The sequence below is a fragment of the Podarcis pityusensis genome (assembly GCF_964106645.2).
Source record: "Podarcis pityusensis genome assembly, chromosome: 6".
Classification (NCBI taxonomy): Eukaryota; Metazoa; Chordata; class Lepidosauria; order Squamata; family Lacertidae; genus Podarcis; species Podarcis pityusensis.
The window spans coordinates 26737649-26759448 of record NC_138030.1 but is presented as its reverse complement, the minus strand read 5'-3'; the positions used below and the strand labels follow the sequence as shown (position 1 = coordinate 26759448).

Sequence of the window (21800 nt, the reverse complement as noted above, 5' to 3'; positions counted from 1 at the left end):
AGTAAGTGTTCCGGTTTTCGAACGTTTTTCGGAATCCGAACGTCTGATGCAGCTGTCTGCTATTGTTTCCAGGGGCCCTGCACCAATCAGAAGCTGCACCTTGGTTTTCGAACATTTCGGAAGTCAAATAGACTTCCAGAACAAATTAAGTTTGGCGCTTTTGTTTTTGCTATTTGTTTTGCATTTTTGTTTTTGAGGCTTTTTTTGGTTAATTTGTTTTTGTGACTGTGTGGAACCCAGTACAGCTACTCACTGATTGATTGATTGATTGATTGTGTGACTGCGGAAATGGATAAAAGCTCCCCATCCAAACAATGACTATCATCAGTGCAGGTAAGAAAAAAAATAATTTTAATTTTTATCATCTACAATACTGTCTTATTTATTTTCTAGTACAGTACATTGATTATTGCTTTCATTTTATGGATCAGTGGTCTCTATAGATAGTAAAATTCATGTTAAATTGCTGTTTTAGGGGTTGTTTTTAAAAGTCTGGAACAGATTAATTCGTTTTGCATTATTTTCTATGGGAAAGCTCACCTTGGTTTTGGGACACTTTGGTTTCGGAACGGACTTCTGGAACGGATTAAGTCTGAGAACCAAGGTACCACTGTATGCATGGATTTCCATTTGTGCAACATGATTTCCCCCTCTCTCTCCTCCAGCCATACACACCCTGCACCATCAAATCTCTGGAGGGTTGGGGGAACCCCCAGAACAAATAGAGGGCGGGAGCAGGGGGAAGTCTCATTATGCAAGCAGAAATCCTTGCGCTGACGAGTAGCATTACTCTGTGCTTCTGTGGATACAGCCCATTCATTTAAAACTCGGATCAGGTATGAGAGCAGATAAAGTTGTAGAAACACCTAATGGCGTAGATAAGTGCTGTAAGAAAAGCAACAAGAACCAAGATGTAATGATCTAACTTGCAGTAGACATGTGCCTTTAGGACTTGGATTTGCTCTGCATCTATTGATCACGGCGTTCTTGGGGTAGGAAAGGAAGAAGCAACTTTCCCTTCATGTATCCAGACTGTAACATGTTGAGACTAAGGAGAGCAATATAAGCTTGTGGGCTTAACTATCAAGTTTGTCTTTGTTTTGCCAGGACCTAAAGCTGTTCTCACCAAATAATGGTAATGTGGAACTATGCAAAGTGAGTGGGAAGCCTTGGCAAGCTTCATAGACTCACAGGGTGGTACGGTTGGAAGGGACCCCAAGGGCAATCTAATCCAACCTAATCCAAGGGCAGTCTAATCCAATGCAGGAGTCTTTTGCCCGACGTGGAGCTCAAACCCATGCCCCTGAGATTAAGAGTCTGATTCTCTACCAACTGAGCTATCCCTCTGGAAGTCATTCATCTTACATCACCTACACATATAGCAGGGATGAGAACTCTGCAGCCCCCAGATGTTGCTGCTGCACTACATCTCCCTTCATCCCTGACCCAGCTTACTAGAGTTGGACTCCAGCAACATCTGGAGGGCCACAGGTCCCCCACCCACCTCTGCCTTATAGTAAAGGATTTGGGCATATCCCCCCTACCCATGTTCTCTTCCAGCCCTCTACTCTGCCCAGACTGTAATGCTGTGTTCCTCCTTTGTGTCAAAACCTTCTGACTGTCTCTGCTGTGGGAGATGTTTTTCACGTGCATGCGCCAGGAGGTGATGGTGACACACTGCTTTCCTTCCCCTCTTCACAAGCAAACACAACCACTGTAAACCTTCCAACAAGCACCTTAGAAATCCAGCGATTCCCTCGGGAACCCCAGAAAAGTGTGGGGTCTGAGAGGCAAAGAGAGAGCCTGGGAAGTGAGCCGATCACAGCGACAGTCATCCCCCAGATCAGCGGAGTTCAGACCTGCAACACCATCCGGGTTCTGGAATGGAAGGATGGAGTGGCCACTCTCCCTGGAAGCAACCTGAGGGTAAGCAGAAGAAAGTCTCTTTGCTGTTCCTAAATCCCTTTCTCCTCAGCTTTCTAAGGGAGCGTTGGGTTTATTTATTGCTTCATTTCAAATTCATAAATCGCTTTAGAAGCAAACGCTGGTCAAACAGTGTACAATAAAATAAAGGGGAAAAATAGGAAAAGACACTACAAACTCTTTAAAAACAATAAAAGTATTGTACAGTTTATTATTCCATAAAATGACTGGGTCACACTTTCAGGAACGCCTTCTTGAACAAAAATATCTTTAATAGATGCTGAAATAGTAAGGCACTGGGTGCTTGTCTAATTTTAGTTGGTAACTGATTCCAGAGGGATGGAGCTGCAACACTAAAAGCAGTAATGGTAGCAACAGAGGCTTCTTAACATTACACAAAGGGTTATGCATAGTGGAAGGCTAGGTCCTTGCATTCTGAGCTTTTTTTTTTGATGGAATGTGGCACTTTAAACTTCCCCTTTGCAATCTTCAGTGACAGCACGAAACTCACTGCTTGCTCTTCAGCTATTTTTCCAATCTACCCTACTTTACAGGATTGTTGTGAGGACGAAACAGAGTGGTCCCACATTCATTTTCCCTAATCTCCTTGGGGCAAAGGCAGGATACAGGTGTATTGATGATACCGCCTTGATTTCATTCCAGAGCAATACAGCCATTGTGCCTAGATTTCTCTTGTTTTTCCCCCTCCCATAACTTGTTAACCTTCCCTCTCTTATTGATGTAGTTTCGGATAAATGAATATGGGACGCTGAAAGTGGTCAGTGCGGACAAGCTTTTGCCAACAGAGCCCATAAAGGAGTGCCACTCAGAAAGAGAGGGAGAGGATGAGGCAGCAGCACCTCTCAGCAAGGATAATCCCACCGTCACTCAAGGTGAGGATTGCTCCTCAGCAAGGGTTCAAAACTTTGCATGTAATTTCACTTGTAGAAGCCCCTGCTGGGCCATGGTGATAATGAAAATGCTGGGGTGATATTTCTACCTCTTAATGCTTCTCTGGCTTCACACATGTGGAGAAATGTGTGATTTAAATGTATAATTACAGGTTCCTCATGTTTTTTTCTGTTGGAAGGCTGCGTTCACACCACACATTTAAAGCACTATGATACCACTTTAAACCAGCATGTCTTCCTCCAAGGAATCCTGGGAAACGCCATTTGTTAAGGATGCAGGGAGTTGGTAGTATAGCTGTCAACTTTTCCCTTTTTTAAAGAGAAATTCCCTTATTCTGAAGAGGATTCCTCACAAGAAAAGGGAAAAGTTGACAGCTATGGTTGTTAGCAGACCCCTATTCCCTTCACAAAGTTACTTTTCCAAAAGTTCCTTGTGAAGAGAGATTCACTGTTATACTACTCTGTGTGTTGTAGTTCTGTAAGGGGAACAGGGGGTCTTTCAATAACTCTTAGCAAGCAAACTACGGCTCCCAGAATTCTTTGGGGTAAGCCATAATGGTTTAAGGGATGCGGGTGGCGCTGTGGGTAAAACCTCAGCGCCTAGGACTTGCCAATCGCATGGTCGGCAGTTCGAATCCCCGCGGCGGGGTGAGCTCCCGTCGTTCGGTCCCAGCTCCTGCCCACCTAGCAGTTCAAAAGCACCCTTAAGTGCAAGTAGATAAATAGGTACCGCTTTATAGCGGGAAGGTAAACGGCGTTTCCATGTGCTGCTCTGGTGCCGGTTCGTCTGAGCAGCTTCGTCACGCTGGCCATGTGACCCGGAAGTGTCTGCGGACAGCGCTGGCTCCCGGCCTCTAGAGTGAGATGAGCGCACAACCCTAGAGTCTGTCAAGACTGGCCCGTACGGGCAGGGGTACCTTTACCTTTATAATGGTTTAAAGTGCTTTAAAGGTATGGTGTGAATTTGGTCTAACTGTTGTTCGAGAGCACTGGGTGTCTGTGTCAAATCACATAATCGGCAGTGTGTGTATGAAAAATCATTGATTGATTTATTTTAAAACAATTTTAAAATTGCTTAATGGTTAAAATCTCTCAGCAGGGCACAAACACTAAGCCAGCAACAAAAAAACTGAGGTGAAAGGATCCAATCGTATGCGTTGGGGAAAACCTGGACAAATATATATGCCTTCACATGATGTCTGAAATAAAATGTGGCAGATCACGCATGGCAGAGGGAAAGGCAGGGGCAATGTGAAAAAATGCCCATTTTGGACTGACTGCCCTGTGACTCCAATAGAGTACAAAACCAATGCATAAGAAATAACACAAGCAATAAAAATATAAATATAAATGATACTTGTAGCACGGTACATTACAGGAGCTGCAAGAGGCGGAAAAATCATTCAGTTGTTCACCCCTAGCAATGTTCAGGTGGTCCATGTGGGGGTGAAAAAGTTTGGGAACCACTAATCTACGCTATCTTAGTTATTCAGGTTACCTGAGTTTATTTTCTATCTAGTCTCTGAGCGCTTTGTTACAAGGCAAAATTTTGAGCTTGTGTGTCACTGTGCAGACAAGCTAAAGCTGGTTCTTAGCATTGTGCTTCTGACATGAGTGCTCAGACAACCACTTTTGCTACGCCAGAATCTGGGCCAGCTGGCCGGCCTGCTGCTGTTGAGTTCACTTGTGACCAATGTGGCCCATTTGAGTTTTTGCTTCCCTTTCAGTTTCCCTAGACTCGGATGTCCCAGAGGCTCCCAAGCTGCCAACCGTGGACAGCCTGTGCCATTGCAGCACCTGCGGCCGAAGAAACGTTTCAGGGTCAGCCCAGGAAGGAAGAGGGTTTTGCAGTGAGAACTGCCACCGGCAATTCAAAGAAAGGTAAAAAAAAAAGGGGGGGGGGGAGAGATGCTTGCATGATAGGCAGGAGGAAGGGAGGAATTTTACAGCTCTGTATATTCCTAATTCTTCTGATTTGGAGAGAGAAGAAATGGAGAGAAAGAAATGCTGCTGTGTATCTGCCAGGACTGGAAGCTCTCTTTCCTTTGGGTGGGTTATATTAAACCTGCTCCTGTGCTGAAATGTGCCCCCCTGCCCCAGTTTCTGAAGAAGAAGAGACATCCATTTTTATTGCCTCAGTCACAAGAAACTTTAGAATTCAGGGGGATTTTGAACTCACAAATGGGCCAAGGGTAGTGTGCATGTTTCTTCTTTCCATTAAACGTTTCTCCAGCACTCTGCCACCTCCATGACTGTCTGCACTTCCTCATCGGAAAAAGGCCCCATGGGACAAGTTACCTCATGATGTCTTCCCCTTGGCTTTTAGCTGAAGTGTTGGCATTTGAGAAGGTGGGCAGAGCGCAGACTGCTGGCGACTTGATTTGTAGGATGAAAGAGAGGCCACACATCTAGAAGGGTTTTAAGAGCGATATTTATAGCATTTGTGTCTCACCATGCTTCCAGGGAGTCCAGAGTGACTTACGTGAGGGGTAATAATAATAATAATAATAATAATTTATTATTTATACCCTGCCCATCTGGCTGGGTTTCCTCAGCCACTCTGGGTGGCTTCCAACAGAACACTAAAATACAATAACCTATTAAACATTAAAAGCTTCCCTAAACAGGGCTGCCTGTTAGGGCCAGGGCTGGGGTATCACATTTTATCCTTAAAATAGGCCAGTGAGGTAGGCCAGAGCATCAGCTGACATACTATGGGCTTCCCTGTCAGCTTCACAGCTGTGCAGGGACTTGAACCTCTTCTTAGCTCAACACAATATTATCTGGTTGGTACAAATAGGTCTTGCTTCCCTAAGAAGTCAGTCCCCTCCAAAGTGAGGCTTTGCCTCCTCCATTCAGTTTCTACAGCGATCACAATATTGTTGCAGGAGCCGATTCTAGTGCTCAAGGCCAAGCGGTTCCCATTGCTTGGAAAACATGGTTGGCGGTAGAAGTCCTGAGTCTGCAAAGGTTTGCTTTGCTTTGTAGGTCTGTCATCGTGGAGAATTCTGCTGGTAGCACCAACTCCACTGAAATCCTCAAGCCAGTGAAGAAGCGGAAGAGGAAAGATTACCAAAGCCCCTCCGAGGAGGAAGAGGAAGAATCAGAGCAAATGGTACAGCTGGGGTGTTCTTCCATATATGTGCAAGAGTCCCAAAGCAACATTTTCTTTTCATATATATGATTCCTCATTTCATTGACCTGACTGACTTGTTTCTAACTGATTATATATATATATATATATATATATATATATATATATACACTTTGACTTGTGTGAGGGATTCAAATGTACATGCACCTTTAAAGTAGATTAGAGCTCTCTCCTGTCCTAGTGCAACAAATCTACTCTTGACAATAGCTGGGTTTTTTGCAGTTTGGAAAGTGATGGGGAAACGCACTGAAAAGTGTGGGGAGAATGAATGCTGAATAGAAGGCATATAAATGCCCCACAAGCAAATCAGGAGGAATGCTCAATAAAAACCAGACATAGTCTAAGCTCTGCATAAGCTCAGTGCAAACAAATCAGGATGAATGGACAATAAACAAGGTGTCTAGAGAAGCCCACAGATAGCATAAAAACAATGCAGAATTTCGGTATTGTTTCATCATGGGGAAACTGATCTTACAGCAACTACCCTAGGACTTCCTTTCACTTGGATAAATAGGGGAGTCTGAAGTTAGCAGTAAATTAATTCAGAGTAGGAAGGTTTGATTTTTGTCTGTGTGATGTAGGAAGTGAAGCAAGAGGAGACCAATGGCTCTGGAGGAGAACTTCCTGCTGGCAGCATGGGGCATGAAGAATGGAACACAAGTCAGCCTGGTAAGCTCATGGCATAGATCTCTTGCTCAAGCCATTCAGATTATCTGTTTACTAAGATGATTCCTTGCGTCAATAAAGTGTGGCACTCCTTATTTACTCCTGTTCTCTGGAAGGTGGAGGCTAAACTGTATTGGGATGGAGTGGGTTTGGTTTAAAAGTTCCTGTTAGGCTAGTCAGTCAAGAGTTCTTCTAGAGTCTTATGATCCAGTGGTGCATTTCAGAACGCTGCAGAGATTACAGAACACACAGAAACACCTGAAACCATAAAATAGATATTATTAGAAGTAGTCATTGTTCTTATTTCCTACATTTATATCTAGCAGTTAAACCATTCAAGCAAGTGCATGCATCTCTCTACACAACTTGGATTTTTTGCTTCATATAGTATTTTTGTATGGCAGTCCCTGCCATTAGCTTATAACTGGAGGCGGGAGGCATTTAGCTAGAAAGCATTAGTAGTTTGGGTGCAGAGGAGAGATGGTGGTGATGCTGTTGGAGGCTATTGTAAGTCAATGTAAAAGAGCAAAAATGAAATACTTAAGTCTATTACATTTAAAGTTATTTAATCGATTGAATCGTTTCAATAAAGCAACAGTGTAATGCAGTTACATTGTTAGTGCTGAGTCTCCTAAGTCGTCCCTTTGCATTGATTGACCAGCGCACTGGGAGGCAAGAAGAGGTTTACTTCATACTGCGCAAGTGGGGAGAATAAGGCCTGCTTGCTTTTGCTGATGCTTCAGTAGAGAGAGGACCAAAGTCTTAATTAACACAATGAAAACTAAACGTTCTAGGAGCGGTCCACCCATCTGCCCTCTGTCTGCCGCCTTGGGCAAAAGGGGAAGCTCAATATAGGAAGTGCTTTCCTTATATACTGCATCAGAAATGCAATCCACTCATGATTATAAAGGATTGGCCAACATCCCATTAACTGAGTTGTCACATGATGGAGTAACATTATGCATAATGTGGAGGAAAATTAGATAGAAGTCTCCCTCCCCCCAATCTCTCCTAATGCTAGAATCCTGGTGTCATCCAGTGAAGATAGATGCTGGGATATTCAAGGCAGAGAAAAGGAAGGGTTTTTATTATTATTACACACAGTGCATGGTTAAATTATGCACTAAGTTAATGTTTGATGTTTTATTATTTTTCTGTATATGCTGGAAGCTGCCCAGAGTGGTGTGGGCAGGTGGGGTACAAACAATAAAATTATGATTATTAATTATGAAATTTGCTACCACAAGATGTTGTGATAGTCACCAGGCTGAACAGCTTTAAAAGGGGACTAGACAAATTCATGAAGGTTAAGGCTATCAATGGCCACTTGTATGCCTCTGAATAACAGCTATTGGTAAACATGGCGGGGAGAACATTACAGTTCACCTGCCCTGCTTGTGGGCTTCCTATGGTAAGAACGACGCTGGACTAGATGGGGCTTTGGTCTAATCCAGCAGCTGTTTTTATTATATTCCCAGTGTCTGTGACCAGCAAGAGGGCAACTGCTGAATCAAAGTCAAAACACCGTGCTTTTGGGTAACATACATCACTTGTCCTGCCCTCAATTACTGTGTCTTCAAAAGGTGGAAGTAGTTGAGGGTCATAAATGGCAATACAGTGGTACCTCGGGTTACAGATGCTTCAGGTTACAGACGCTTCAGGTTACAGACTTCGCTAACCCAGAAATAGTACCTCGGGTTAAGAACTTTGCTTCAGGATGAGAACAGAAATCACACGGCAGCGGTGGGGCGGCGGTGGGAAGCCCCATTAGCTAAAGTGGTGCCTCAGGTTAAGAACAGTTTCAGGTTAAGAACGGACCTCCAGAACGAATTAAGTTCTTAACCCGAGGTACGACTGTATGTGTGGCAGGAGGGCAGCACCAAGAGAGGACAAGACAGGGGAACTCATTTTCCTGTTTTCTGAACTTTGCCCCCAAAATGTCTAAATGCCAATGAAACTACTATTGCTTTGACCATTTAAATTTGGTCTGAGTCTTGCTGTTCTCAGTTTCCAGCGAGGAGAAGACAGAAGGTTGGACCTGGGCATCTTACCTTGAAGAACAGAAAGCCATTGCTGCCCCTCTAAATCTGTTCCAGGAAGTGAGTTAACAGTGTCCCTGTTTCTGTCATCTGTGGGTGTACCTAATCCCAGCAAATTCTAGGAACTGTAGTTCCATGAGAGGGATTTCTGTCAAAGAATTCTTAGCACCATCTACTGACCACAGTTTGCAGGACCCTTTGTGAGAGACTGAAATAAAAATTGGGTAAATTAGGAATGTAAATATGGCCAAGTGTGAGGAAACCTCTTATTCCATTAGGAGTCAGTCTCTATCTTCTGCTGCCTTCCACCTGTGTGTCCTTGTTTCCAACTCAACAATTTAATCATGGATTCTGCTTTATTTTCCTTAAAAGTCTAATCATGCTTTTATGTGATTCTTCTCACTTCCATTTATTTTCAGTTGGTTTTTTTTGCTTTTCTGTCAGTGGAAAATCACATGGGAGAGTAATTCTAAAAAGTTGTTGAGGGAATAAAATGAATCTACAGTGTATTCTTTTGAAAGTATTACATTTTTTAAGTGATCCATAGTAGTTTAACATATTCATTGGAAGCACTCTGTTTGAGATTAACTTGATTTGACCATGTAGGCAGTATTTTTGGATTAGTGAGGAGGCTGCATCACTTACCCCCCATTTTCATACACGTTTTCCCCATCCTGCTGGGTGTTCTAGATAAACCAGTTTTCCACATTTTCAGCACACTTCATGCTAAGCCTGAGAGAATCTGATTCCTCTTCCCAGATGGAGAACAAAAGCTGTGTGTATGGCTGCTGCAGGGGTCTATTGACTAGTACCTGTGACATCACTCAAGGCATACACCTCTCTGGAGCTGCTTTGCACATGTTTTAATAAAGGCTGTGTTCATACGTAAAGCATGGAGCATTAGGCAAATAGTGTGTGCTTGGTTTGGGCCTTCTTATTCCTGCAGGGGGAAAACTAACTATGATCCTTGACTTAGTGCTGTGTCCAAACCCAGGGTTCATGCTTTGTTTCACTCCAACAAACCATGATTGGCAAGCCAATTCTTTATTATGCATATGCCAGTTTTGGTTTCTCTCGGTTCCTCATTTTTTTTCCAATCTTAAGTTCAGTTCTCCACATGTCCTCATCAGTTTGTTGTTTTTAAGTTCTCATGAAAACCAACAGCATTTTAATGATAAGTTCTCCTAATATACACATTTTTGCATGCCATTTCCCCCAGTACACACATTTTTTTGCAAACCATTCCCCCCCTAATATAATGCAGAATTCCATTGGGTGAACGGTGTAAAAGACAAGCAGCCCAGCAATAGCAATAAATTTTTTTTCACCTTTTCCTGTGGTTCGTTCCTTTTAGCACCAGTCGACCCCCCAGCACAAGAATGGTTTCAAGGTGGGGATGAAACTGGAGGGGATCGATCCTCAGCACCCTTCTATGTACTTCATTCTGACGGTGGCCGAGGTGAGATGGGCCTGTCCATTTGCGTTCTCTTGCATCTGAACTGCTGAAGGCCATGCACTGAGTAATGCGTCCCACCGGCACATGGATTTCCACTTGTGTAATGGGACTCCTCCCTCTGCATATGCCCTAAATTTCTTCTAGGAGGACCTGCATATTTGGGGGGGGGGGCAGGGGCCAGGGGGCATGCTGAAATCCTTGTGCTGACAGGACATGTTAGTAGGATACCACACATTGCCTCCCTTTGGGTTTCTGGATATTCTGGCTATTCTAAATACAACTAGAGCACAGCACCATCAGATCTGTTTTATGAGTGTTTGCTGAAGTACAAGGCTTAAATAAGTCACAGATCTCCCTGAAATGGAGTTATCAGATCCTTGCAAAGGGTCTTGTAGAATCTCACTTCATGGAGCACTCCAAGGTTCTGGGTTCAAGCCAAACTTGCAGAGCAATCCAGAACCCCAAACTGCTGTACTGTAAGGGGTTAGGATGAGGCAGAGGTGCCCTGTGTCAAACTCTGCTGGGCTGGGATCTGCTGGTTGGGGCTTTGGCCACTGTGGATCTCCCAAGAGCACCTACCACAGGTAGGCAGAAGCTACTGCCAGTGGTATTCTGGCTGCTGGCGTTTGGAATATATCCTTGAAACAGGCTCAAGCTGGGCTAGCCAAGGATCCACTGTATTCTGAGCTGGTCCAGCTACCAGAAGGTTGATACAATAGGTCTGATCCTGACCTCTGCTGCACCTGCCTGGAGCTGGCATAGCAAGAAATACTGGAGTTTAATTCCCACCTGCCAACTGTAGCTGCCAGGGCTCTGAATGTGACAATAGCTCTTCTGCTCTGTTTTTTTTATTTTGACATATCTATTTTTATTGATGCTTATACAAAAGTTCATGCCCAATACAAAGTATCTTTGTATAATACACCAAAATAAAAAAACACGTTTAAAATCAAATCTAAAAAAAAGAAGAAGAAGAAAGCAGGAGCAAAAAGAAGGAAAAAGGAAAAAGAAAAGAAAAAAGAGAGAGAAAATAAAATGGAAAATAAAATAGTTTTTCAATCTGCAAATTCAGATATTACAAGTTCATTTTCTCTTTTCCTCAAAAACTCCATGAAAAGTTTCCAGGCTTTAATAAATGTTAGTAATGATTTGTCTCTAAACACGTTAACTTTGCCATCTTGGCTAAGTCCAATAATGCTATCAACCATTCCACCGTAGTAGGTAAGGCTGTATCTTTCCATCTTTGTGCATATAGCAGTCTTGCTGCTGTAATCATATATTGGAATGCTTTTCTCTGTTAAGCCCCATTGCTGCCTGCCAGGGGTTAGACTAGACCCACTGAACTTCGGATCCATCCCTGTGTTTGCAGAACCCATTTCATTAGACATTGTTATTTTGAGATAGAAAGCAGATATGAACCAGTTAGAAATCAAATGTAAATGCTCACACTATTGTAGATTTTACGCGCAGACTGGGAAATGTATGAACTATGATGTAAGCATCATTTACATGTGCCAGATTCCTACCTCTCCGGAGGTAGAAAAATAACTGGTTGCTGGACCCAGCATGTCAGAATTTTGACGCACCAGCCCAGTAAGAGATGGGAACATCCAGTAAGTTTGGCTTATCCTATCCAGAAAGAGTTGCAGAATTAAAACCCATTCATTGAGATGGCATGTCCCTTTCTGTTGCTTTTCCTGCATACAGGTATGTGGATATAGGATGCGCCTTCATTTTGATGGCTACTCTGAATGCCATGATTTCTGGCTGAACGCTGACTCCCCCAACATTCATCCTCCTGGCTGGTTTGAAAAAACAGGACACAAACTCCAGCCCCCAAAAGGTGAGTGAATTAGGGTGGTGCATCTGCAGGCACAGCTTCCATCCTTGCTGCAGGAGAAATCTTAGCATCTCCCCAAGTGTGGAGATAGCCAAGCAAGAGTGGCTGCCGGCATGTGGGAACCTGAATCACAGCCCTATTTGCATAACTGAGTTGTGTAAATTGCACCATAGGTAAATTGGTTTGAGAGAGGGGCCTCAGTAGCTTTCAAGGTGTGGGTGGGGAAAACGTGGCTTTCCAAATGCTTTGGTGGTTGCTCTTTCTATCCAGTCTTTTTCCCTGATAGGGATTCAAGGTGGCTTAAAGCTAAAGTAGGAACAGCTGGAAACATAGAGGGAAAAAACCCAGTTAAACATTAATTGTGCTGGCTGGGCCTGATGTGGATTAGAGTCCATTAATGTGTGTGGGGCACAGGTTCCCCATCTAAAGCACCATGGTAGCAGTTTAAACAGGCATGGCTCCCCCTAAAAAATCCTGGGAACTATAGTTTGTTAAGGGTGCTGTTTCCCTTACAGAGCTACAATTCGCAGAATGAAAAGGGATTGATTGTTAAACTGCTCTGGGAATTGTAGCTCTGGGAGGTGACGTGGAGTCTCCCAACAACCCTTGGCACCCTCAATAAACTACAGCTCACATAATTTTTGGGGGTGGGGGGTGGGAATCATGACTGCTTAAAGTGGTACCACAGCGCTTTAAATGTATGGTGTGAATGTGGCCTTAAAGTATCTCAGTGCCATCCCAAAAGAAGCTGACATTTGAGGAAGCTGAGAAGCACCACCTCTGTTCACTTGTTTCCGCAGGTCAAAGAGGGAGGTGTGGCTGCCCACTGAAATGCTTCTTTCCCCCTCTTTTTTATTTTAGGATGTCTAGGTTACAAGGAAGAAGATTTTAACTGGGCCAACTATCTGAGGATAACCAAAGCTCAGGCTGCTCCAAAGCACCTCTTTTTCACTCCAGACAGTGTGAGTAGCTGTGATGGATTGTGAATGCTCTTCACATTCGTACCTCTGCTCACTCAGAGAGATATATATGTTGTTGCTTAGTCGTGTCCGACTCTTCGTGACCCCATGGACCAGAGCATGCCAGGCACTCCTGTCTTCCACTGCCTCCCGCAGTTTGGTCAGACTCATGTTGGTAGCTTCGAGAACACTGTCCAACCATCTCGTCCTCTGTCATCCCCTTCTCCTTGTGCCCTCACTCTTTCCCAACATCAGGGTCTTTTCCAGGGGAGATATATATATATACAGTCTTTATTTTACATATGTACAAGCAGCGCATTACAATCATGTATCTGAATCCTCCAGCTCAGATTCTGGGAGTGGCTTACACCGGCTTCTTCTCCAACAGAAAAAGCAGGGAAGTTTCATGTGATGCCTCTCCCCCCTCCTCTTTAACTCTCTCCTTTCCCTGGCAGGCGGAATAGGCATTGTCTCACTGTCTGTGCCAGAACTTCCTGTGCGGTGCTGAGGCTCTGTTCAACATCTGAGAGCCGTCTCGCCTCCTGGCTCTCCCCTCCTTCCTCAATCGCCACTTCCTGCCCACCTCCCTCTGCCTGTTCCTGCTCCTCCCCTGCATTCCCTGGCAATACCATGACAGTAGCAGACCCGTTTGCCTACAAACTAGCCCCATTCTCTGTGCTCTGGAAATTATGGCAAGAGAAATATTTCTGCATACAACGACACACAAAAGAACCTAGCCTGCACCATTAGTGTGGCCCCAGGATTAGAAAGGTTCAGAGGAGTAAGTTTAGTATTGATGCGCATGCAGGATCCTGTCAGTATTTCCGGCATACTGGAAATTAAGGTTTCTGCAGTTGAAGTGGATTAAGGTCCTATTGCAGCAAGTCTCTCCCTCCTTTTAAAACAACAACACTTGGAAAGTGACTGGGATATGCCTTGAACAGTGTGGAATGCAGGAATGAGTAACAGGAAGACATGTCAACACTCCTCAAGCAGATCAGGATGAATGGAGGATGAATGTTCACCATCATTATAAGCATCCCACAAACAAATCAGAGCAAATGCTCAATAAACACTAGATATCATCTGATCTCCACAAAAGTTTTGTGTAAGGAAACCAGAAGAACTGCTCAGTAAACAGGTTGTCTGGAGGAGCCCATAGTAAAAATAGGGCTGTCAACGGAATAAAGAATTGAATTGGATTAATACTGTGGCCTTCCACAGATTGATTACTTGATGGAATTTAAATTACCAATACTGCATTATAGCTGTTTGTTGTTTTTGTAGTTGATGCCCCGAAGGAAGTGCAAGATAGGTGCACCATCAGCTCCACCTACATGTTTGTGTGATTCACACATCACTGCTACACCTCAGGATTGCAGCGCATGGGTGCATGTATGAAAAGGGCCCGTTTTTTTCTTTCTTCTGTTTCCTCAGAATGCTGCTCCTACAGGGTTCGAAGTGGGTATGAAGCTTGAAGCAGTGGACCGCATGAATCCTTCTTTGATATGCGTTGCCACAGTGACGGATGTGGTGGACAATCGCTTTTTGGTGCACTTTGACAACTGGGATGACACATATGACTACTGGTAGGTGAGAGAGGAGTAGAAAGATTGCACAGAAAGAGCAGTCTTAGACTGAGCTGTAGGTGTATCTTGCTTGAGAAAAGCCTTTCGAAATTCAAAGAACGTTAACATGAAATTGTCATGAGAGTTACAATTACACACCTCTCATTGAGCCACTCTCTCTGTTCCATCAAGTCTACTGTCTTGGAGCATCATTTTGTATTTTGCTGGAATCTTGGTTGTAACAGTTCAGAAATGGAACCAAGTTTATTAGTATTATTATTTACAAAGATTAGTCACATTTTCCCCCACTCAGCTGTTACATGGTAACTTGTACAAAGTTACTGTTTGCAGGCCTTTTTGCACTTACTCAATTTCTGTGCAACTTCCCTGTCCCAAACATTATTGATCCTGTGTTAGGGTATTTGGGCATTAGTTAGTTGATTAAGGAGAGGGGGAGCCATTAAATATGATTTGGAAGCATCTGATGAACTCTTTTAAAAGAGGTGGTCTGTTGTTGTTTAATCGTTCAGTCGTGTCCGACTCTTTGTGACCCCATGGACCAGAGCACACCAGGCACTCCTGTCTTCCACTGCCTCCCGCAGTTTGGTCAAATTCATGCGACCTGGGTTGTGGGGCAGAGACATGGAGCTACCCCTCTGCCCCCAGCTTTCCTGTAGATTTGGTGGATAGAGGTGAGGTCAGGGTGGCATGGATGCACCTGCGTAGCCCAAATCTCACTGCCACCCTGCCTAAGCCCAATCCAGGTAAGTGTAGTAACACCAGTAGGGAGTGAGTGGCGCTGTGGTCTAAACCACTGAACCTCTTGGGCTTGCCAATTTGAAGGTCGGCGGTTTGAATCTGCCCAGCAGGATGAGCTCCCTTTGCTCTGTCCCAGCTTCTGCCAACCTAGCAGTTCAAAAGCATATCAGTGCAAGTAGATAAATAGGTACTGCTGTGACGGGAAGGTAAACGGTGTTTCTGTGTACTCTGGCGCTCGTCATGGTGTCCCACTGCACCAGAAGCAGTTTAGTCATGCTGGCCACATGACCTGGAAAGCTGTCTGCAGACAAACACCGGCTCCCTTGGTCTGAAGTGAAATGAGCGCTGTACCAGTGTTGGTAGGGCAGATCTGTGATTCCACCCCGCCACATAGCCAATGACTAGAAAGTATAATAAAATATATATTAAAGGTTATAAAGAGTAAAAGTTAAATCAACATCAGCAAATAAACCTCCTTTAACATATACCCTTTTTACTTGCTTTGTTCCAGGTGGTGAGGGAGTGGGCTTTTAAAACGTTCCACTTTTGGGTCAACATTTTGGGCCTCTTTTTTAACAGCTGCCATCTTTCCAAATATATTGCCATGCTAGCAAGTGCGTGTTGTTCTCATGCTACATAACTAATCTTATTTGCATTTTTGGATGGATGGATATGTCATTCTCAGCTTTCTCGTTTTCTCCTTTTTCTCACCATTTCTCCGTATTTCTGTATCAATTTGCAATTTTTTAAAAAAGACAATGAAAATTCCCCTTCATTTCAGTGAGATTTCTCTGAATTGACTCTTTTCTGTATTTTGCCTAACGTGTAATTTTGCAAAGCAATTTCCCCAGTATAATGTGTTTTTGTATCTTATTGTCACCAATATAGGCATTTATATGCACGCTTTGCCCTTAGTAGATGTATTTTTGTACACACTACTTGGCTTGAGAACTCCATATCAAAATTTGGAAGAGAGTGCATTTTGAAGGATGACTGTGTTTCAGTTTGCATATACTTTTGGAAAGTGTACATTTGGTAGCTTTGCCTTTAAATGCAGATTTAATCAAATTTCTCCCCTGCCACTATTTGTATTGCAGGTGTGACCCCAGCAGTCCCTACATCCACCCGGTTGGTTGGTGTCAGGAACATGGGAAGCCCCTCACTCCTCCACAAGGTGAATACACAATTGTTGTCTGTTCTGCTTCTTACTGCAGCTGCTTCCACACCACACAAGACAGGCCCATTGGGCCATATTGCTTGGTACTGTTATCAATTGCAAGTTTTTAGTTTTTTACCACCTAGAAACTCACAGTAGCATTCACACAAACTACACATCCATGTGGACATGATCTCCACATCAGAAAAAGTGAAGCAGCTGAAAGTCTTTGTTGAAATGGATGTCAGTGCAGGATTTGCTGGAGCAGAGTCAGAATAATATCTCAAAAATCCTATGATTATTCAGTTCATGGCAGATTTTGAAGCAGGTGCCTTTGGGCTGGTGCCTGCATTCCCATCAGTGTATTGCTTATTTCTTAAATTTCATTTAGAAATAGAGCAGAACACCCGTAAATCAGTTGTAAAGCCTACCTTCGTATAGCATGGGTTGAAGGTCACAGGGTGACAAACATTGCGGGGGAATCCACTATATAGGCCAGTGATTTGCACATAGCTGATACTGACCATCTTGAGTTCCTGAGAGCTTATTGCAACTAGTGAAGGATTCTCTCTAGCAAAAGCCTGTCATCTGGCAGACCCTTTCATTTCCAGACTACCCTGATCCTGAGAACTTCAGCTGGGAAAAATACTTGGCGGAAACAGGTGCTTCTGCGGTGCCAACTTGGGCCTTTAAGGTGGTGAGTAGTCTCTACCATATATAAGCAAACATTTCTAGGAAGTGTTGTTGCAATGGCGGTGAAATGGGTACAGGCGAGGAATCTGACCTTGATGCACTTTACATGAAGGATAGGGTTATCAGTGGCTATGACTCATGATGGGTCTGTTACCTCCAGTATTGGAAGCAGTATGCCTCTCAATATCAGTTGCTAAGGATCCCAAGCAGGAGAGTGCTATTGGGCTCATGTCTTGCCTATGAGTTTCCAATAAGCATTTGATTGGCTAGTGTGGGAGTCTAATCCAGCTGGGTTGAATTCAGGTTGAATTTTAGCAATCTGCAAGGCTTCACACTCTTGCCAAACTAGTAAACTCTCCAAGTCCATCACTCTTCAGATATGGATGGATAGATAACTGTTCCAACCACTCCATTCTCTCCCCACTCCAGAGGCAGCCCCACGGCTTCCTGATCAACATGAGGTTGGAGGCAGTGGACCGAAGAACTCCCTCCCTGATCCGAGCAGCCTGTGTGGAGGATGTAGAAGACTACAGGGTAAAGGTGGGTTTCTTCCTTGCTCAGTACTTATACCTTATTGGTGAATCACTGAAATATAGGCCAGTTGTTAATAGGGGTGGTTGGACTACATTGGAAGCAAGAGCAAATCTTCTGATATAACATTGAAGAAGCAGCCCTGGATACATGCGTGTCTCAGAACATGCTTGTTGCTTTCCTCCATGCTGGTTTAATGTTCAGGAGATGGATTTCTAAGTCTAATGGCAACCTGTTGATTTGTGCCCTACAGATCCATTTTGATGGCTGGAGCCATATCTATGATTTCTGGATAGACTCGGACCACCCAGACATTCACCCAGTGGGGTGGTGCTCAAAAACAGGGCATCCACTGCAGCCTCCTCTGAGTAAGGACAAATATTGTGCATGGTGCAAGTGTTCGCTGCAGCTCTGTTTAGCATATAGCAGCAGTAGCAAACTCAGGTCCCCAAGGCCTGGTTCACACATCAATTTTAAACCACAGTTTAAAGTGTGTTGGTCACACTGTTAAAAACAGTGGGCACTTCTCCTCTGGTCTCACTGCTGCCACAACACTGGGAGTTAAGCCATGGTTTGGCTTAGTGTTACATCCAAAGGCAGACTTTTGGTTTGTTTCTCCCCAAAAAGTTATGAGTGGTAAGCCGATAACAGACCATGGTTATAACTCTTGGTTTGGAGAGAAGCAAAACATGCACCCAATTTTGAACATACAGTGGTACCTCTAGATACGAACGGGATCTGTTCCGGAGCCCCGTTTGCATCTAGAGATAAACGTAACTAGCGATGGCACGTCTGCGCATGCGCGCGTCGCTTTTTGCCGCTTCTGCGCATGCGCAAGTGGTGAAACCTGGAAGTAACACGCTCTGCTACTTCCGGGTTGCCACGGAGCGCAACTCGAACACGCTCAACTTGAAGCATATTTAACCCGAGGTATGACTGTAATGCTAAACCAATGGCTTAGCTCTAGCAGTGGGTCAGGAGCAGGGAAAGTGGGAGGTACCGTATTTTTCGCTGTATAACACGCACCCGACCATAACACGCACGTAGTTTTTAGAGGAGGAAAATCTGTAGGCATGCCACCCGTAGGCATTCCCTCCATAACACGCACAGACATTTCCCCTTACTTTTTAGGAGGAAAAAAGTGAGTGTTATGGTGCAAAAAATACAGTAATTTTCGAACTGCACATTTCCTCTTTCATGCAATCCATAGCATGCATTCACCTTTAAGCCACAGTTGAGTTATGGTTTAAAGTGGTGTTTGAAGGATGCCTATGACCGTCTTGGTGGTTGTCCAGGGTTTCAGACAGGGGGCATTCCTAATCCTATGTGGAGATGTTGTGGATTGAACCAGTGACCTTTCTGAATGCAAAGCACATGTCCTTCCCCTAGAAATCTTAATCTGGATCATTTTCCTCCCTTTCTTGTGCAGGGCCAAAGGAACCTGTCTCTTCTGCCAATGGGAGCTGCCCAACTTTGGCCTGTAAGACCCTGCCCACCACCAAGAGTTCCAAATACAGCTTTCACAGGTGAGCTGCTGCTATAAGGTACAGAGGGAACTCGTTGCTGAGTCTACTGCTGTAGGCTGCATTCCCCCAGGTTCCCACTACCCATAGCCAAGGAAGCAAGTACTGTGGTGGCCCATGCAGCTTACCTGGAATATGGGTTGTCAATGTAAGTTAATTGTGCTGTACCTGCACAACTTGTGGCTCACCAAGACTGTATCCACCAGCCATGTGTGGATCAACAAACTTCTGTCGTTGCTGGGCTGTCACAGATTGGAAAAGCATGTGGGGCTATCAAGCCCTGGCAAGATACAGTACATGGTTGTTGGGTTGCATTTGGCTTGATAGATCAGAGGTTGGACGCCTTATGTGGCATCTGCCCCTATATGTGACAGGTGTCAGTCATAATCAGAACTAAGCACTCCTTTCTGCTTCTCCTGTTCTCCAGGAAGTGTCCAACCCCCGGTTGCGATGGCTCAGGTCATGTGACCGGGAGATTTACAGCACATTACTGCATCTCAGGGTGCCCCCTGGCAGAGAAGAACCAGGGAAGAATGAAGGCAGATCTCTCAGACACAGAAAACTCAGTCCGAAAGAGGAACTTGATTGGCTTCTCTCAGCGGAAGAAATCACGGCACCATGGAAGGTAAGAAGGCAGCTGGCCCTGGTGATACACTTGGACTTCCACACTGAGAATAGTATATTATCACACCCAAGTGAAACGTTTTTTGAAGTGAAGGACATGAGGCAGGAGTTGATAATGCAGGTGAGCTGCACACAGGTGAGCTTCAAGCAAGCTGCCGGCCAGCTCTGTGGAGCCTCCTTTTATTGACACAAATATGCAAACCCAGGCAGATACATTTTGGGCTGTGACCTTTACACATCTTCCAGTCCCGAGATCGTGGGGTGGTACAAAGTTATTTTGGCACCTGTTTCCACCGCGTCATTTTCCCCTTGCATAGTGTATGACGAAGGAGACAAAAGGTCTCGAGAGACAAAGGTTACAGACAGGGCACCGCAGACTACTTAGACCGCAAAAGGGTAGACAGAGGGCACGATGTTCAGACAGCTGTGGCTTTGACTGTGAGGGGGAGTGTGCCCCGCACCCCAAGGTCACGCAGGCAGGCAGGTTGAGGCTGCCTGCGGGTGGGGAGTGTGCTCCGGACCCAGCAATCATTCCTACAGTTTTTCTCTTCTTTGCTCTGTGGATGCTCCATAGAGCTTAGACATTTTATATTACCCCTCCATATCTATAGCAAGTTCCGGGAACCTCTGGTGCACCAACCGAAGGCAAGCCCCAACTCCATACTTCTCTGTCTGGACCATGTTGTTCCCCAGGCCATGCCCCCTACTAGCCCTGTTTTACACCCTCCTTGTCATCCCCACCCCCCACCCCAGGTAGGATATGTCATTGAACTCATATAACGCCTCTTGCTTGCTTGCTGAGAGGCTAGAGATGGGTGTGCAGTTGTGTGTAGAAACTAACCTACTGCCCTGCTTCAGGGTGGAACTCAACATAGTGCTAAAAGGCTTGTTCCCATCAGCATAAGATTTCTGCCCACCCCCATGCTGTTCTGCGGGTTCTTTCAATCCTTCAGAGTGGATTTGGGGGAGGTGTTGGGGAGAAAAGATTGGGAGGAGCCCCACTGCACTAGCTTCTGCTAATGGAACTGAATCCAGCCCTATTTCTGCAGCAAGACGCACTGTCCTTGCATGTTGAAGGAGCAAGTTTGCCCCCATTCCCCTCCATTACCGTGGTAATCCTCAATGTGAACCAGATGCGTTACGGAAATGCCTGGACCAGGCTTAGGCAAACTCGGCCCTCCAGATGTTTTGGGACTACAGTTCCCATAATCTCTGCTCACTGTCCCTGTTAGCTAGGGAACATGGGAGTTGTAGTCCCAAAACATCTGGAGGGCCGAGTTTGCCTATGCCTGGCCTGGACATACGGAGACCTGGTTCAGACAATTCTCCCCTGACCTTAAAAAGGTGTGTGAACCAGGCTTCAGTAAATGGGATTTACCATAATTTGCCATCTTTCAATCCATGCACTGTGGATTTTGAAGATGAAGCTTGTTTTATTTCTCTAGGGGACGACCTCCGAAATACCGGAAAATCCAGCAGGAAGACTTCCAAAGTAAGGGCTTATTATCTCTGACTGTGTTTCTCTAGCAAGCAAAGAAAGACTCCTATAAGTGTGTGTTAAAAGGTGGACAGACAATACAACAGGGGCTCTTTTTATATCCTTAACAAATGGACAAAGCACACTTTTTAGTAAAAAATATATAAAAATTGCAGTTTAAATTAGAAACAACACACTTAAGACATACATTTTAAATATGATTTTTATTTTATATTTTGAGCAGTATCTTTGTTAAGATATGGACTGATGCTTCCTGCATGTTTATGCTGTTTAGATTACTGTGCGTATCATCAGTGACTAAAATCTTCCTAAAATGGAATGTGAGAAGGGTTAAGATGCTATTGAGATGCTTCTTGGACTTCTGTAAGCCAGAAGCTTGCACCCACATGTCTGCAAGCCACCTCTCCCTGAGCTCTTTGCACAGCATCCTTTTCAGTGCTAAAAGCTGTGAGCCTGGGCAGTTTCCAGGAAAGCTTCTCCCAACAACCAGCTGGTGATTC

General features: G+C 44.5%; 2 protein-coding genes across 7 annotated transcripts in view; one reads left to right on the top strand and one right to left on the bottom strand.

The window, feature by feature from the left end:
- LOC308478990 (uncharacterized protein) overlaps positions 1-21800 on the bottom strand; it is a 377493-nt gene that overhangs the window by 221601 nt on the left and 134092 nt on the right. The gene's annotated exons all lie outside the window — the stretch shown is intronic.
- The window catches only part of L3MBTL1 (L3MBTL histone methyl-lysine binding protein 1), a 46898-nt gene that overhangs the window by 14306 nt on the left and 10792 nt on the right, over positions 1-21800 (top strand). For all 5 annotated transcript variants that reach the window (XM_081009227.1, XM_081009224.1, XM_081009223.1 and 2 more), the window contains 17 exons: positions 1703-1926; positions 2669-2816; positions 4571-4715; positions 5823-5949; positions 6570-6657; positions 8662-8753; positions 10048-10152; positions 11857-11992; positions 12851-12951; positions 14386-14537; positions 16373-16449; positions 17043-17128; positions 17554-17664; positions 17909-18023; positions 19085-19181; positions 19606-19803; positions 21248-21294. In XM_081009227.1, the coding sequence (XP_080865353.1) occupies positions 1703-1926; positions 2669-2816; positions 4571-4715; positions 5823-5949; positions 6570-6657; positions 8662-8753; positions 10048-10152; positions 11857-11992; positions 12851-12951; positions 14386-14537; positions 16373-16449; positions 17043-17128; positions 17554-17664; positions 17909-18023; positions 19085-19181; positions 19606-19803; positions 21248-21294 (2049 nt within the window). The remainder of the gene's footprint in view (positions 1-1702; positions 1927-2668; positions 2817-4570; positions 4716-5822; positions 5950-6569; positions 6658-8661; positions 8754-10047; positions 10153-11856; positions 11993-12850; positions 12952-14385; positions 14538-16372; positions 16450-17042; positions 17129-17553; positions 17665-17908; positions 18024-19084; positions 19182-19605; positions 19804-21247; positions 21295-21800) is intronic.